This window comes from Python bivittatus, unplaced genomic scaffold (assembly GCF_059951505.1).
Source record: "Python bivittatus isolate LINGU-HERP-01145 unplaced genomic scaffold, Pbiv_v1 ctg000410_np1212, whole genome shotgun sequence".
NCBI classification, from domain to species: Eukaryota; Metazoa; Chordata; class Lepidosauria; order Squamata; family Pythonidae; genus Python; species Python bivittatus.
The window spans coordinates 15,530,785-15,549,386 of NW_028277067.1; the positions used below are offsets into that span (position 1 = coordinate 15,530,785).

At 44.3% G+C, this 18,602-nt stretch overlaps 1 protein-coding gene across 1 annotated transcript; it reads right to left on the minus strand.

Annotated features, from left to right (window-relative positions):
• Window positions 1–10,271: 10,271 nt before the first annotated feature.
• LOC148215467 (vomeronasal type-2 receptor 26-like) lies at window positions 10,272–11,171 on the minus strand. The gene has a single exon (XM_088143290.1). The coding sequence runs from the start codon at window positions 11,154–11,156 to the stop codon at window positions 10,272–10,274; it is 885 nt and encodes a 294-aa protein (XP_087999416.1). The 5' UTR covers window positions 11,157–11,171.
• Between the last annotated feature and the right edge of the window lie 7,431 nt (window positions 11,172–18,602).

Consider the following 18,602-nt stretch of genomic DNA (forward strand, 5'->3'; position numbering starts at 1 on the left):
CAACTGAAAAGGGGCCAGATTATCCACTTCCTCCAGGACACTCAGGAGCTACAGCCCAACTGTCAGAGTCTGCACACTCATTCCCAAAGTTCAGTAAATCCTCTGGAGACCAACAGTTCCATCAAAGATTTCTTTATTGGGAGAAATGCACAGCAGCTATAGTTTGTTGAGTCTAATCCTACAAAGCAAAACCCTTCCTTTTCAAGCCCAAACTCTCCCCCTTGTTCTTCTCTTTTCCCACTTGAAATTCTTCGCGCCTTGCTCCGGTTCTCACAGCGCTTGGCCTTGGAGATGCCTGTGTAAAGATAACAGCACCTGGCATTCTCTCCCCCCCTTCCTTCTAACTTCAATGGCAGGTCAAGCAAGCAGCTTGCAATTAGCATTTTACTATTAACCATTTAATATACATTGCGAATGGTCAATACCGAAACCAGATTGATTATATACTTTGCAGCCAAAGATGGAGAAGCTCTATACAGACAGCAAAAACAAGACCAGGAGCTGACTGTGGCTCAGATCATGAGCTTCTTACTGCAAAATTTAGGCTTAAATTGAAGAATGTAGGGAAAACCACTAGACCACTCAGGTATGACTTAGATCATATTCCTTGTGAGTACACAGTGAAGGTGATGAATAGATTTAGAGGATTAGATTTGGTAGACAGAGTGCCTGAAGAACTATGGACGGAGGTCCGTAACATTGTACAGGACGCAGCAACTAAAACCATCCCAAAGAAAAAGAAATGCAAGAAAGCAAAATGGCTGTTTTTGAGGCTTTACAAATAGCTGTGGAAAGAAGGAATGCGAAAAGCAAGGGTGAAAGGGAAAGATATAAGCAACTGAATGCAGATTTCCAGAGAATAGCAAGGAGAGATAAGAAGGCCTTCTTAAATGAACAATTCAAAGAAATTGAGGAAAACAATAGAATGGGGAAGACTAGAGATCTCTACAAGAAAATTGGAGATATGAAAGGAACGTTTAGTGCAAAGATGGGCATGATAAAGGACAAAAAAGGCAGGGACCTAACAGAAGCAGAAGAGATTAAGAAGAGGTGGCAAGAATACACAGAAGAACTATACAAGAAAGATCTTAATGTCCCTGATGTCCACGCTGGTGTGATCATTGACCTTGAGCCAGACATCCTAGAGAGTGAAGTCAAGTGGGCCTTAGGAAGCATTGCTAACAACAAAGCTAGTGGAGATGACAGTATTCCAGCTGAGTTATTTAAAATACTAAAAGACGATGGTGTTAAAGTGCTGCACTCAATATGCCAGCAAGTTTGGAAAACACAACAGTGGCCACGGGATTGGAAAAGGTCAGTTTATGTTCCAATTCCAAAGAAGGGCAATGCCAAAGAATGCTCAAACTATCGCACAATTGCACTCATTTCACATGCTAGCAAGGTTATGCTCAAAATCCTACAAGCTAGGCTTCAGCAATACATGAACCGAGAACTACCGGATGTACAAGCTGGGTTTCGAAGAGGCAGAGGAACTAGAGATCAAATCGCCAACATTCGCTGGATCATGGAGAAAGCACGAGAGTTCCAGAAAAATATCTACTTCTGCTTCATTAACTATGCAAAAGCCTTTGATTGTGTGGATCACAACAAACTGTGGCAAGTTCTTAAAGAGATGGGAGTACCAGACCACCTTACCTGTCTCCTGAGAAATCTGTATGCGGGCCAAGAAGCAACAGTTAGAACCGGTCATGGAACAACCGATTGGTTCAAAATAGAGAAAGGTGTACGACAAGGCTGTATACTGTCACCCTGCTTATTTAACCTATATGCAGAGTACATCATGAGAAATGCCAGGCTGGAAGAATCACAAGCCGGAATTAAGATTGCAGGGAGAATCATCAACAACCTCAGATATGCGGACGATACCACCCTAATGGCAGAAAGTGAAAAAGAACTAAAGAGCCTCTTGATGAGGGTGAAAGAGGAGAGTGCAAAAGCTGGCTTGAAACTCAACATTAAAAAAACTAAGATCATGGCATCTGGATCCATTAATTCCTGGCAAATAGAAGGGGTAGAAATGGAAGCAGTAACAGACTTCATTTATTTGGGCTCCAAGATCACCGCAGACGGAGACTGCAGCCATGAAATTAAAAGATGCTTGCTCCTTGGGAGGAAAGCTATGGCAAGCCTAGATAGCATATTAAAAAGCAGAGACGTCACCTTGCCGACAAAGATCCGCATAGTCAAAGCTATGGTTTTTCCAGTAGTAATGTATGGCTGTGAGAGCTGGACCATAAAGAAGGCTGAGCGCTGAAGAATTGATGCCTTTGAACTGTGGTGCTGGAGAAGACTCTTGAGAGTCCCCTGGACTGCTAGGAGGTCAAACCAGTCAATCTTAAAGGAAATCAACCCTGATTGCTCATTGGAAGGATCGATGATGAAGCTCAAGCTCAGATACTTTGGTCACCTAAGGCGAAGAGAGATTTCTTTGGAGAAGACCCTGATGCTGGGAAAGATTGAAGGCAAAAGGAGAAGAGGACGGCAGAGGATGAGATGGTTAGATAGCATCACTGAAGCAATGAGCATGAAACTGAGCAAACTCAGGGAGGCAGTGAAGGACAGGAAGGCCTGGCGCAATATGGTTCATGGGGTCACGAAGAGTTGGACACGACTTAACGACTAAACAACAACAACAACAACAATACATTGCGAAAACTAAATTAAAAGCAATCGAAGGTTCTACCTTGCGTAGATCCTGACATGCCGCCCTCCAACAGAACAAATGGTTTCACATTCGGCTGAAAACCTGAAAAACAGAAATAACATATATACAAACTGGTGATTATAATATAGCTCATTTAGGTTTATCAGGATATTTGGAATGAAACAAAGAAATGAGTTTAGGAGCTTTAATATTTGAACTGTCCACCCATTCATGGTGTGTTTTTGGGAAATGTTTCCATTGAACCAGGTATTGTAGTTTGCCTTTAAATTTCCTTGAGTCCAATATGTCTTTAACTTCAAAATGGGTTTGTCCTTGGATCATGATGGGATTTGGAGGTTGTATTGTTGGATGCCATGTATTTGATTGTTTGAAGGATTTTAATAAATTAACATGGAAAACTGGATGTATATTCCTGTAATGTTTTGGCAGAGTTAATTTAAATGCTACAGGATTAATAACTTTTTCAATGGGGAAAGGTCCAACGAACTTTGGGGCAAGCTTTTTGCATGGCTGGGAGGATTTTAAGTTCTTGGTAGACAGCCAGACCATGTCGCCTACTTTCCAGGGAGGGTTTGAAGAACATTTTCTATCAGCAAACTTTTTATGTTGGTTTCTGGCCTTTTGTAGCGCTTTTACAATTAGAGGCCACAGTTGTGTAATGTTGTTTATCCATTGATCAGCTGAAAGTTCAGGAAAGTTCTTTAACGGCAGTTCTGGAAAAGGCAGAAAGTCTTGACCAGTAGCTATTTTATAAGGTGTAAATCCAGTACTTTGGTGCACCGTGTTGTTGTAAGCTACTTCAGCAAAAGGTAAAAGTTCTGACCAATCATCCTGTTGGTGATTAGTAAAGCATCTTAAATATTGTTCTAATAATGAGTTAATTTTCTCAGTCGATCCATCCGTTTCCGGATGAAAACTGGAACTCAGGGCCTGAGTGGAACCAATTAATGTAATAAATTCCCTCCAAAACTTGGAAGTGAACTGTGGGGCACGATCTGAAATTACCCTCTTGGGGGCGCCGTGGAGTCGGTAAACATGGAGAATAAACAATTTGGCAAGTTTTTTAGCATCAGGAATTGAAGTACATGGAACAAAATGTGCTTGTTTAGAAAAAAGGTCAGTTACAACCCAAATAACAGTATTATGGTTACTTTCAGGTAAATCAACAATAACGTCCATAGAAACTTCTTTCCAGGGTTGTTGAGGAGATGCAACAGGTTGCAAAAGTCCCAAAGGTTTCCCTCCTCTCTTTTTTGAAATAGCACATATAGGGCATGTAGATACATATTCAGAGATGTCTTTTCTCACGGTAGGCCACCAAGATTACCTGCGTAATAAATGCAAAGTCTTTATAAATCCAAAGTGTCCAGACGTTTTGTCATCATGGCCCTTTTCTAAAATGTGTTTATGTAGTGAAGCTGGTACATACAATTTGTCTCCCATCCACCAGGCTTGTTATTCATGTTCATGTTATTTTTATTGTTTTTAAACCATTCATCAGAGTCCATTGCTGCATTTAATTTCTGAAGCAGTTCATTAGTAGGTGCTTGTTTAGGAGTTTTGGTTTGAGCTCTGGTAAGTGCTACTGAGCCAGGTTGTGATTTAGGGATAACAGGAGCGACTATCTGCTCTCATTAGCTGTTGTGTCGAGGCAGTCTGGATAATGCATCAGCCAAAAAGTTTTTCCATCAGGGATAAACTTCAATGTAAAGTTAAAACGGCTAAAAAATTGAGCCCAACGCACTTGTTTAGGAGAGAGCTTTCTAGGTGTTATAAGGGCTTCTAAATTTTTGTGGTCTGTCCAAACTTCGAATGGATGTGGTGATCCTTCTAAGAGGTGTCTACATGTCATTAAAGCCCAGCGGACAGCAAAAGCCTCTTTTTCCCAAACAAGCCATCTCCTTTCTGTGTCAGTAAATTTGCGGGAGATGTAAGCACAAGGCTTGAGTGATCCCCCTTCATCCTTTTGGAACAAAACTGCTCCAATGGCCACATCAGAGGCGTCAGCTTGAATTACAAATGGTTGATTAGGCTCAGGGTGCTTCAAAATTGGTTCCGCAGTAAATAACACTTTTAAGGCTTCAAAGGCTTTTTGGCACTCCTCAGTCCATGTTAATGGGGCTCCAGGCCTTTGAGCTTTTGGTGTTCCTTTGCCTTTGGTTTTTAACAAGTCAGTTAAAGGCAAAGCCACTTGTGCAAAGTTTGGAATGAACTGGTGGTAGAAATTAGCAAAACCCAAAAAACTTTGTAATTGCCTTCTAGTTTTGGGAGCTTCCCACCCCAAAACATCTTTTACTTTGGAGGGATCCATTTCAATTCCTGCATGTGATATGCGATACCCCAAATAGTTCACTTGTTGTTTATGAAATTCACATTTTGACAATTTGGCATATAACTGGGCATCCAGTAGCTTTTTTAACACGCTACAAACCAACTTTACATGATCTTTCAAGTTATCAGAGTAAATGAGGATATCATCCAAATAAACCAATACTCCACGATACAAATATTCATGAAGCACCTCATTAATTAGTTGCATAAACACCGCAGGGGCCCCAGAAAGCCTGAAGGGCATGACCTTGTACTCATAGCAGCCAAAAGGGGTGGAGAATGAGGTCATCCATTCGTGCCCTTCTTTAATGCGCACCCGGAAATATGCATCCCTTAAATCCAGTTTGGTAAACACTTTCCCCTTAGATAATTGAGCTAACAAGTCCTTCATAAGAGGAAGGGGATATTTGTTTTCTTTACAAATAGCATTTAGGGCCCTATAGTCAGTACAGAGTCTTAAACTTCCATCCTTTTTCTCCTGGAACAAAACAGGAGCAGCCATCTGTGACTTAGCAGGTTGTATAAATCTGGCCAGATTGGTATCTATAAATTCTCTTAAAGCTGCCAGTTCCTTTTGGGTCATAGAATATGTCTTTTTCTTTGGGAATTTAGCCCCTGGTTCAATTTCAATAGCACAGTCAGTGTCTCTGTGGGGAGGCAATATGTCTGATTCTTTTTTGCTGAAAACAGCTTTCAAATCCCTGTATGGTTGAGGAATGTTCTCAGTCGACTCCCGGTCCAGGTTTTGAGGCAGACTCCCACTGCTTGCGGTTGCAGCCGTCGCGCCTTTTCCCTTGCCCGGCTCAGACCCCAGCTAGACACCATCCACAAATTGCATTCGTCCTGTTTTCCAAAAGACTCAGGGGTCCCACCGTCTCACCCAGCTTGCTCCCAGGATCAGGGCATAACTACCCAAAGGAGCTACTAAACATTTAAGAGTCTCTCGGTGGGTCCCCACTTGCAGTTCAAAAGGCTCAGTGCAGTACAGCACAGCCCCTCCCCCTGCTTGAGATCCATCCAATTGGTTAAATACTATGGGGTTTTTTAGTTTTTTCACTTTTAGTTCTAAAGCATTGACCAGAATTGGACTGCTCAGACAGCACGAGCAGCCAGTATCCATTAATGCAGTTAGCGTAGCTCTGCGCTCTGTTCTGGGTGCTGATATAGTCACTTTTACCGGGCATCGGTTTGGTGCAGGCTGGCACGAAATGCCCCGGCTCTCCGCAACGAAAACAGACGCGTTGCTTTGCCGCTCTAGGAAATTTCTCATCTCCTCCTCTCGCTGGTGGTTTTTGAGGCGCCTGCGCAGAACCGCTGAACTTCCGCCTGAACTCCGGATCCACAGCCATCCAATCGGCTTCCATCTCCACGGCATACTCGATCCATCCATCAAGGGTACGTGGGCTTCCTCGCGTGCAGCATAGTTGTCACAGGTCACGCCGCATAGCTTGCTGGAAGCAGGCAATTAACTGTTCCGGCCATTCGGGTAGCTTCCTTGTGATGCTCCGGAATTCCAAAGCGTATTTGCTGATGCTGCAAGACCCTTGCCTCACTTTAACTAATTGGGAGCAAGCCCTCGTGACTGCTCCCGGGTCCCCAAATCTCCTCCGTAGGGCTGTTAGAAACTGGCCAAGGTGGTGCAGCTCAGGTGCTTGGGCTTCGCACATTTCGATCAGCCACGCCCCTGCCTTCCCGGAAAGCGCCCTGCAAACGTAGATCACGTGCTCTCGGTCGGAGGCGAATAGGTGACCCGTTTGCTCCATGCACATTGTGACTTGAGCCATGAAATTAGGCAATTCACTCGGTTCTCCGTTAAATTTTTCGGTTAACCCCCAGCGTTTTAGGAGGGCGTCTTGGTTGCCTTGAGGCGGGGCGATCCGTCGTCGGGCAGCCGGGAGGTGCACAACCCACGCGGCTTGAGCAGGTGGAGGCCCCTGGGCTGCCGGAGCGGTTGGAGCTATCATCGCGGGAGGAAGGGAGATGGCTGGCTGCGTCTCCTCTACCCTCTCTTCTCCGCACTCCCCCTCTGCCTTGGGGCCCCAGAACATACCTGAACGCCGTATTATCTCACTCAGCCCTCTCAATTCATTTCGTATCATGCTGTTCTCGTCTTGCAGCATGCTCATGCCCTCCTCTATGGTTCCCATGTGGGTGGATTCTATTCTCCCCATAGCTAGAGCCCAACGCTCTTCGGGACCCATCTCCAGGAACAATGTTCCCCCATACAACTCTTCCCTGCTCCATATCTTGGTTATACACCGCTCGGGGTCACGGGGTGGAGGAAGGAGCACATAGGTGGCTGTTAGGGGTTCTTCCTCCTCTTCGCACCCCCCTTCTTCTCCGAGTTCAAGAATCTCTTCCTCCATCCTGGGCTTTCGTTGAGAGGGACTTCCACAGTGGGATTTTTCCCCGGCTAAATCCCTCGCTCGAAATGGTGAGACTCAACAAAATGTCAGAGTCTGCACACTCATTCCCAAAGTTCAGTAAATCCTCTGGAGACCAACAGTTCCATCAAAGATTTCTTTATTGGGAGAAATGCACAGCAGCTATAGTTTGTTGAGTCTAATTCTACAAAGCAAAACCCTTCCTTTTTAAGCCCAAACTCCCCCCCTTGTTCTTCTCTTTTCCCGCTTGAAATTCTTCGCGCCTTGCTCCGGTTCTCACAGCGCTTGGCCTTGGAGATGCCTGTGTAAAGATAAGAACACCTGGCATTCTCTCCCCCCCCCCCTTCCTTCTAACTTCAATGGCAGGTCAAGCAAGCGGCTTGCAATTAGCATTTTACTATTAACCATTTAATATACGTTGTGAAACTAAATTAAAAGCAATCGAAGGTTCTAGCTTGCGCAGATCCTGACACCAACTGCCTTCTCAACAACCTTCCCTAAAAGAGAGGATGACTCCATTGTATGGATCCAACCACAAATCATCTCCTGAACAGCCTGTACAAGCCAGGAGGGAGATGGATCTAATGAACACATAGCTGGGCTCACCACCCCAAGGACCCTGTCCACTTACTTTGGGAATCACACGTGCAAATTCATCCCATCTAAACCTGGAAGACTATGCCTAAGTCAAAGTCCAAGTGAGTCTGAATGACTAAAGTGGAGAAATTGAGGTATGGGGGAGAGTAAAGGAAAGAGGCACTTTTTGCAATGTATATTCATACTTAAGTTCAAGAAAACATTCAATGATTTGCTCATATGTAATACTATGCACTTACATGGGAATTTCCCAGCATAATTGATGTGAATCAACAGCAAAACAATGAACACCAAATACACTATCAAGCTACAACAATTCTTTTTACACAGTTGCCCACAGTTCCAGGAAAACCATTAAGAGTACAATTGGTCACACTATAAGTTCCTTTTAAGGAACAGCATTTCATTTATCATTTTTCACAGAATAAATCCCAGAGCTTTGGATAAAAATTAAAAGAAAACCAAATTCTGCTACCACACCATCTGCCTTAGCACTTGTAGACAGTTCTGAATCACTGCAGGCAGTCCTGAAATTTTGCACTGAAGCTCTCTTGAGACCTTATCAAATGGAAATCCACTTTTAATAATCATAATGGTCTGTGCCATCATATATCAAAAGAATGGGAGAGATCATATATGTCATATCACATTTGGAATAGTCAAAGTGATTATAATATAGTCCAAAATGAGGAAGTAAATAAAATATACAGTGGTATAAGTCAAAAACAGGACTGATATTAAAGTTGCCAAAATGCTTCAGTGTTTGAAGACTATATATGAGCTAACCGATTTAGTACCTACACTAAAAGGAAGGGAAGCTTGAATAGAGCAATACAATCATGCTGCATATACATTTTTCAGATTATGTTTTTACTTTAATGGAATATATATCTCAAAGCAGATGGCCAGTGCAACTAAGATGACATGCACGAAATAAAATAAATAATTACAGAATGGTTGAATGGCGACAGAGAGCAGATACCACGTTCCACAACTTCTGGTAAAGTAGGAAAGATAAATGTTAGGTTGTGTTTATTTCCTCTTTATTCATTGGTCCTTGCTGTTCAAATGGGGCTGCAACCCAATAATACAGCATTTGGAGGTTAAGGTGGAGCACAGTAAGGCTCTGCTAGAAGCTAAGATGGAGAAGACCTCCACAGCTACCATGGATTTGCCTTTTCTGCTCAGGTAGACAGGAACAAAGGAGAGCCAAACACTACAAAACATCAACATACATGTCAAAATCAGGGAAACGTGGTAAGTTTCCCAACCACATAATGCAAATGAGAACTTGGACAGGGGAAGAAAAACAAAAAAACAAACCAGTGGAGATGAATTTTCCCCCACCCATTTCCTCATTCTAGAGCCTGGTTTGGTTGCAATGAAGGCTAGAACCACAGTTTTGGGTTTAGCTAACACACCAGAAAGGGTCACTGTGAAAATAATCCAAAGGCAATTTGTCAGAGGAGGCCGGTCAGTTTCATGGATGATTGAGGCATAGGAAAGAGCACAGAAAGCAAAGCAGAAGGGAAGCAAGGAAAGTGTAGGTGAGATCCTGATTGTTGGCCCTGATAATTTGGAATGTTCTGATGCTTAACAAAAATGGTGAGAACCAGAACTGTGAGTAGAAATAAAAGAAGAAGAAACCTTAAACGCATTCCCACAGTTTCTCTAAATGACAGAAAGTTTATCATTTCAGGAATACATTGTGTTTGGTCCTTGTTTGGATACTGGTTGCAGATGCCCAAGAATGGCCAGTCAGAAGGAAAATAGACTGATCTCTACAGCAGATCTACTACAGCGGCACCTCTCAGCCTCATAGCCAGGCTTTTAACTCTTACTGACACTGAAGAAAACCTCCATACAGTGATGGAGGGACCTAAGTAGCACTTTCAATAACACATACAACAATTCCATGAAATATATCTTATATATGTGGACCATCAGGTATATCCACCACTTACAGTTGAAGGGTCAATAAACCTGTTACTGCAAAAAATTTAAAAATTGATTGGACAGATGAGCCAAAGTGCACAACCCCCCCCCCCAATACAATCTGTTGTTCAGATCACATTGCAAAAAAAAATAATAATAATACAATATCTTCTATGGCTACTCTAAATAGAACTACTCTAAATAGTTCTCAAACAGATAGCATGTATGAATAGCTATAACAAAAAACCAAAACAAATGGATTTGTATGAGAAGTTATAGCATTTACTGTATCATTCTTATATGAGGTGATTGGAAACAAAGATGATTAAGACACTTCATCAGCATTTCCTGTTTATTATTTGCTCCTTATTGTTTAGATTGGGTCTCAATAATATAATGTAGCATTTGGAGCCAAAGATGGAACCAAGTAAGCCAGCACTGGAGGCCAAGATGGAGAAGATCTCCACAGCCACTGTGTATTTGCCTTTTGTGCTTAAGGAGACTGGAACGAAGGATACCCAAACACTACAAAACACCAACATGCTGAAGGTGATGAATTTGGCCTCATTAAAACTGTCAGGCAGTTTCCGGGCTAAAAAGGCGACCACAAAGCTGACTGTGGCTAGAAAGCCCATGTAACCTAAGACACAATAAAACATGGTGGCTGATCCTTCATCACATTCAAGTATTATTTCTCCAAAAATGGAATGCATGTCTAGATTTGGGAAGGGTGGCGAGATTCCCAACCATAAAACACAAAGGCCTATTTGGAAAAGAGAACAATAAACCACAATGGAACTGGCCAGTCTCTTCCCCATCCATTTCCTCATTCTGGATCCAGGTTTGGTGGCCATGAAGGCAAGAACCACAGTGATGGTTTTGGCCAAGATGCAAGAAACAGTGATGGTGAAAACAGAACCAAAAGCCACTTGTCGGAGGAGACAGGTCACTTTTCTGGGTGGGCTGAGGAAAAGGAAGGAGCAGAGAAAGCAGAAAAGGAGGGAGCAGAGGAGAGCATAGGTGAGATCCCGGTTGTTGGCCCGGACGATTGGCGTGTCCTGATGCTTAATGAAGATGACCAGGACCAGGGCTGTGAGCAGAGAAAATGAAAGCGTAAAAGAAGCTAAGCTGATCCCCAGAGGTTCTTTCAGTGACAGATAGTTGATTATCTTCGGAACACAATGAGATTTATCTTTGTTTGGAAAGTGATCTTCTGGGCACATGATACATATATCTATGTCTAGAAAGGAGAGATGCAAAGCCAAGGTGGATTAACTTAGTGATTATAAATTAAAGCTTTATCAATTATAAATTAAATTAAAGCTTTAACTTTTTAAATAAGCTGATTCACCAACATACTGCTAGCTAGTGTCCAATTTGAAATAAGACAAATAACCTTGATAGCTTATAATCAATCACCATCCACGGTGTGGCCGCACTGTGGAAATGACTTCCACCCATTATAAAAAATGCATAGAATCTAGCCCAACGTATCTATGGAAAATTCTGGAATTATCTAGAGAACCAGGTGGCCCCAGCAAAAATATAGGCTATGAACTGTCTTTCAAGGGCAGGAATGCAGAGTCTTGACCTGCACCTACCTTTAGCCCCTTGGGAAAGGGGCCCCGCTTTTCCTGCTACATGTGAGAAGTAATGTCTTCTAGCAAAAGCAGGGCTGGCTTTCATTTCAAGGGTGTTTTGTTTCAAACCAGCTACTTTGTGCTATGACAGGAATATGCTTCCTTTGTAGTCACTGGTTGCAACACTGCTTGGCTATTTTGTCTTTGGCGGAAGGGGGCCTGCTCGCTTCAGAAGTGGTCTCTACTAGTGGAGTTGTGGTGGGCTTTTGTTTCTTGCTTTTAATCCTACTGGTGAACCAGTAAAGTGGTGAGCCTTTCACCTGATCCCTTTTCTCCCCCTGCCTCAGTACCATTTAGCTGTCTGCCTGTGGGGTGTTTGAATCCTCAGCAATTAATGATGAGTTGAGATAGGAAAGAAGACCAAGGCCAAAAAAAAATGAACTGAGCTGAGCTGAGCTGCTGAATTAGTGAAAAGCTTCTATCTTTATGAAAGAAGTGTGAAAGGATGGATATTTCTTTTCATCCTTTCACACTTCCTTCATAAAAATGGAAGCCTTTCGCTTCTATTTTAGGAAGGAAGGAAGGAAGGAAGGAAGGAAGGAAGGAAGGAAGGAAGGAAGGAAGGAAGGAAGGAAGGGAGGGAGGGAGGGAGGGAGGGAGGGAGGGAGGGAGGGAGGGAGGGAGGGGAACCACCGGGTTCCTTCCTTCCTCACTATTCCACTAGTGGATGCACCAAATAAGAAAGTGTCAAGTGGAGGGGAGATTCAGTATGCAACATATGGGTATTATACCTTTAACAAGAGTTGTTAGTCATCAGCTACCTGTCTCACCATTGCCCTTAATAAGTATATATTATTTTAGACTGAGAGTAACCCTTTCTGTAGGTATTCACTGTTGTTTTAGCAGTTACTGTACATGCTTGCTAGTCTTTTTGTAAATAAAGGGACTTATCATCTGAGATTATCTGATTTTGGACATTGGATTCAAGTGAGCTATGGAAATTGTCTTGGACCAGCAAATATTACATAGTGGAGCATGGTTTATGTAAAGGAAGATCATGTGTCCTCAAAGAACCACTATAGAAAAGAAAGTGATTGATACTTGCTTTCCTGGAAGGCCAGGAGGGGTACAGAACCAGGGTGATGCACCATTTGGAGGCCATGGTAAGCACTGTCTCGGCAGTACACCAAATTGTCACCATGGCCAAAGAATTGGCTTATGCATGGGAGTCAAGTAGCTTAAGGATGCAGTGCAGAAAAGCCCTCTGTGGTGTCTCTTACCCTTCTGCGGTGAAACTTTGCCTGGAGGACATGGGGAACAATCATAGCAGCAGAATTTGGCCCCTTCCTTCTTCTTTTTGCTGGAACCAGGAAGGCAGTTTTGGTTACATACAGAAACTGGTGGCACCTGTCCATTTGAAGAAAGACATGGTCAATTTAGGTCATAAGAAAAAAACAATGTTCTACTCTTGAAGAAGTTGGAAAAGACTAATCATCTAGATGACATTCTGAAAGGCTTTGATAACCTGGCTGTTCTGCAAGGGTTAGGGTAAGTGTTGACCCCTATTGGTAGGTTTTTCATGATATACTAGGCTTTCTGAATATCTGTGGTTCTTTCTTGCTTTCCTTTCTTATTTTTAATTTTAACCCACCCAGAGTCATTTGGAGACAGACAGTCTCTAAATTTAATAAAATAATGAATTAAATAAAGTCAGATTTCACACAATAGGCTTTGATGGTTCTACTGTCCCCAATGTCAGGTTTTGCAAGGTGTCAACTTCCTTAGACTTCCATCATCACTTCTGTGAAATTTGAAGCCATTTATGGATGAATAGTTTCCTGTCAAAATCTAGATCAAAAGTTCAACCTAAAATTGCTTAAAATGCATTTCCTTTAAAACTGTTATTGGTTTTTAAGTAGATTCAAAATCAATTGTTTTAGATTGTGATCTTTTTAAAAAAAATGAGTATATTCTTCTCTTGGAAGCATCAAACGTCAGAGTTCAGTTCCCAGAAATGAAGCACCATTAGAACAAGATAGGGCTCACAGAAGCTGTCAGACTGGAAGAAAAATTCACACCTGAAGACTAGGTTACAAAATTGTGCATGAACACCATCAGTTTCCACTATTGCTAGACTACATTGTGAAAAGATATTGAGGATGCTGCATTGATCTTTCCAGCTACTCATCTACCAAGATGCAAACATACTGATTCTTCTATTCATTGATTGTAAGTACTGTATTATAAGCTGGGTTTTTAGAACAAACCCCCCACAGCAAGATGCAAAGAAATGAATGAAGGACTCTATATAAAGTATAAAAAGATACATGAGACAAAGAGTTTTGGATTGTACAGCCTTCAGGATAATTAAGGAAAGAAAAAGTTAGTTTTCAAGCACATTTTGACATGTTCCACTGTGTGGCTGGGTGAGCTTCTATGCTGAAAACATTGTTCTTTACAGCATTGTACATATCAAGAATAGAGGATTTTTTTGGGAGGGAGGGTGGTAGTGGTATAACAGCTGAGTGCAAGGCTCTAGCCATGTAGGGAGTGAGAGAAAAAAATATCCCTTGGAGCATCTTACAGCTGGCATGTATGTTTTTGGAAGGGCTTTGCTTTGGGATGGCAAGTCTCTCACCTTTCTCCCAATTAAAGTGTTTTCAAACTTCTGGATTATTACACTGTGTGGATAAAGACTTCGATCATTAGGTAAACCAATCCTTTCATTACATTTTGTTTTGTTTTTAATGAGCTATTGGGATGGCCACTAAACCTAAAAGATCCACAGCCAGCTTAATTTCAACTGTGTCATTATCTGCTGAGCCAGGCAAAATGGCGGAAGAGGATTCCTCCATTAATATGTTAAAAGAGATTCTGGCTCAGGTACAAGTTTTGAAGCTGATGCAACAATTTTTGGCACAGCTTAAAAATGATTTAAAGCTGATGCAAAATAAACTGGCTTGCTATGAGGATCGATTGGCTACTCATGAGGTTGTAACTCAAGTTACTCAACTCATTTTAATGGAACAGGATAAATCTTTATAATGAAGGATTGGGTGGACAGATTTATCTTATGGATACTTTGACAAAAGCTAAAGGTGTGGTCATTTTGGTTCAAAAAGGATTTTTAATTGATATACAACAGGTTATTACTGATGTAAATGGGAAATATTTAATTTTATGTGCTGAAGTAGAAGGGATTGTAATTGCTATGCTTAATGTTTATGGGCCTAATTTAGATTCTCCTATTATGTTTTATGAATGCTTTCCCTATGTGAATAAGTATATTTATGATAAAATGGTAACAGGAGGAGATTTTAATCAAATATTGGATCCTGAACTTGATAGAAATACACCGCTATGGAAAAAACAGTCATTAGTGAGGGAAACAATTAAGATTTATATGGAAGAATTGAATGTAATAGATCCTTGGTGTTTGATATATTCAACTAAAAGAGAATATACGTTCTATTCAAATGTGCACCAGAAGATTTTTAGGATTATTTTTTAATATCATTGACATTCTATTATCAAATTCAAGAATGTAATATTGATGTTTGTTATCTATCAGGCCATAGTGCAATGATTTTGAAATGTGTGTTTCAGAAATCAGGCTTATATTTCAGTAGTATTAAAAGTAGGTAAAGATCACACTCAGTGTGCTAATTATCATCAAATCTCATGGATTAATGTTGATACAAAGATCTTAACAGCAGTGTTACCAAAGAGATTACAGCAAGCAATATTTATTTATTTATTTATTTAGTAAACTTGTCCCCGCCCATCTCCCCACAATGGGGGACTCTGGGCAGCTTACATCAAATTAAAATCATAAATACATGATTAAAAGTTATATAAAAAAAACCACACTTACAGAGATAAAAAAGATTAAAAGATCCAAGAAGCCAATAGAGGCCACACCAGGCTGCTAAGGGGCTAGCCAACCCCATTTCTGACATCCTCCCTCCCCGCCCCAGCCAGATGGCAGAGCCAAGTCTTCAAATCCCTCCGAAAGGCCTGGAGTGAGGGGGTCTGTCTCACCTCTGGGGGCAAGATGTTCCAAAGGGCGGGGGCTACAGCAGAGAAGGCCTGTCTTCTGGAGTCCCGCTAGTCGCAGTTCTTTTGCTGAGGGGGTCCAGAGCATGCCCTCTCTGTGAGATTGGGTGGGACGGGTTGAAATCATGGGGGCGAAGCGGTCCTTCAGATAACCTGGCCCCATGCCATGTAGGGCTTTAAAGATGATAACCAACACCTTGAATTGGACCTGGAAGCAAACCGGTCCCCAATGCAGCTCACGGAGCAAAGGTGTTATATGGGTCCTTCTTCAGGCTCCAAAAATTGCTCACGCGGCTGCATTCTGGACCAGCTGAAGCTTCCGGATACTCCTCAAGGGTAGCCCCATGTAGAGCGCATTGCAGTAGTCTATCTGGGAGATAACAAGGGCATGAGTGACCGTTCGAAGGGCATCCCAATCCAGGAAAGGGCATAACTGGTGCACAACCCGAAGCTGTGCAAAAGCCCTCCTGGCCACGGCTGCCACCTGCTCTTCGAGCAGGAGCCGTGAGTCCAGGAGGACCCCCAGATTATGCACTGGATCTGTCTGGGGCAGTGCTACCCCATCCAGCTCCAACGATGACAACGTCCCGGATGCAGGGGAGCCATTAACCCACAGCCACTCCGTCTTGCCAGGGTTCAGCTGGAGCCTGTTCCCCATCCAGACCCTCACAGCCTCCAGGCACCACAAGAGGGGGGTCACGGCATCACTTACCTCACCAGGGATGGAGATATATAGTTGAGTATCATCAGCCTACTGATGATACCTCATCCCATGATGACTGATGATCTCACCCAGTGGTTTCATATAGATGTTGAAAAGGAGCGGAGAGAGAACCAACCCCTGCGGCACCCCACAAAGGAGGGGCCGAGGATAGGACCTCTCGCTCCCTATCACCACCGATTGGGATCAGCCCCAGAGAAAGGAGGTGAACCAGCACAAAACTGTGCCGCCCACCCCCACATCCCTGAGCTGTCCCAATAGGATACCGTGGTCGATGGTATTGAACGCCGCTGAGAGATCAAGGAGAGCAAGGATGGTCGCACTTCCACCATCCCGCTCCCGCCAGAGATCACCCATAAGTGCGACCAATGCTGTTTCCGTTTCATAGCCGGGCCTGAAACCTGACTGATAAGGGTCCAGATAATCCATTTCCTCCAGGACCCTTTGGAGCTGCGAAACCACCACTTTCTCAACCACCTTCCCCAAGAAGGGGAGGTGGGAGACTGGACGAAAGTTGTCCAGTACGGTAGGATCCAGGGAGGGCTTCTTGAGGAGGGGGGGCACCAACACCTCTTTAAAGGGCACTGGAAACACTCCCTACGGCAAGGATGTATTCACCATCGCCTGGATCCAACCACATGTTGCCTCCCGAGCTGCTTTCACCAGCCAGGAGGGGCATGGGTCAAGATGACAAGTGGTGGCCCTCACAGTCCGAAGGATCCTGCCCACTTCCTCAGGAACAACAGGATCAAACCGTTCCCAGATAACTAAGCAAGAGCGATCCCCCGGTATCTCCCCAGACCCTGCACCACGCTCGGAGTCCAACTTGGAACGAATCTGAGCTATTTTATCCTGCAGGTGCTCTGCAAATTCCTCTGTGCGGCCCTGCAAATGAACCGCCACATCCCCCTTACAGAGGAGGGACCTGGTGATCCCAAACAGGGCCGCCGGGTGGCACTCTGCAGACACAATAAGAGCGGAGAAGTATTGATACTTCGCTGCTCTTATCGCCACAATGTAGGCCTTAGTAGCGGCTCTAACATGTGTTCGGTCGGATTCGGTCCGTGTCTTCCTCCAGCGGCGCTCTAGACGTCTCTTGACCCTCTTCAGCACCCTCAACTCCTCCATAAACCACGGGGAGTGTCGGGGCCGATGTGGCAAGAGAGATCCTGTCCAAGGCCCCAGCCGCTTCTCTATTCCAGGCAGCAGCCAGGGCCTTCACTGGACCGTGCAGCAGGTCCACGGGAATATCCCCCAGCTCCCTCTGAAACCCTGATGGGTCCATCAGGTGCCGGGAGCAGACCAATCACATGGGTCCTGCCTCCCTGCGGAGGGGGGTGGCATAGGAGAAACTCAGGGTCACCAGGACGTGATCTGACCATGACAGCGGGAAAAGCTGTACATCTCCCCTCAGATCACTTTGCCATTGCTCAGACAAGAAAACTAAATCCAGCATGTGGCCACTATCTCGGGTTGGGTCTCACACAATTTGAGACAGGCCCATGGCTGCCATGGTAGCCATGAACTCCCGAGCTGCCTCCGAGGACCATCCCAGGGATGGCAGGTTGAAGTCCCCCAGAACCATAAGCCTGGGGAACTCCACTGCCAGCCCCGAGATGGCCTCCAGCAGCCCAGCCAGGGAGGCTGCCACGCAGCAGGGAGGCTGGTACAGTAGCAGCACTCCCAACTGTTCACGGGCACCCAACCTAAGAAACAGTGTCTCACAGCCAGATACTTGTGGAGCAATGCCCCTGAAGGCCACTAGAGACTCTCGGATGACAACAGCCACTCAGCCTCCCCTGCCCTGGTATCTCGGCTGGTGCCACACCGTAAACCCAGCTGGGCACATTTCCGAGAGGGGCACCCCACCTTGGGCCCCAGCCAGGTCTCGGTGATACATGTCAGGTCTGCCCCCTTCTCAGTGAACAAGTCACCTATGATGGGGGCCTTGTTTTTAATTGACCTGGCATTAAGCAGCAGCAGCCGGAGGCCAGGGCCCCTATGAACCTGCTGGTCAGCACCTGGGAGTGAGCAAGGAGGGCCGGAACACGCCCCCGGTAGCACACACTGGGGGCGTCTTCCCCGAAGATGGCCTACCCCCCTGCTCCCGCCATATCGTCCCCTACCCATCACCACCTCAATAATGTAGCCCCCCCCCATCATCCCCGGGGGTGCCAGGCCCAAGTGCCTCCAATCCCAGGCCCTCGGAGTCCCCAATCTGGGGCAAAGATCCCTCCATCCAATCAAACATCTGCATTCAAAACCAAAGACTCCCAGGTGAGGGGAGATCTCGCCCACACACCAGCTCACGC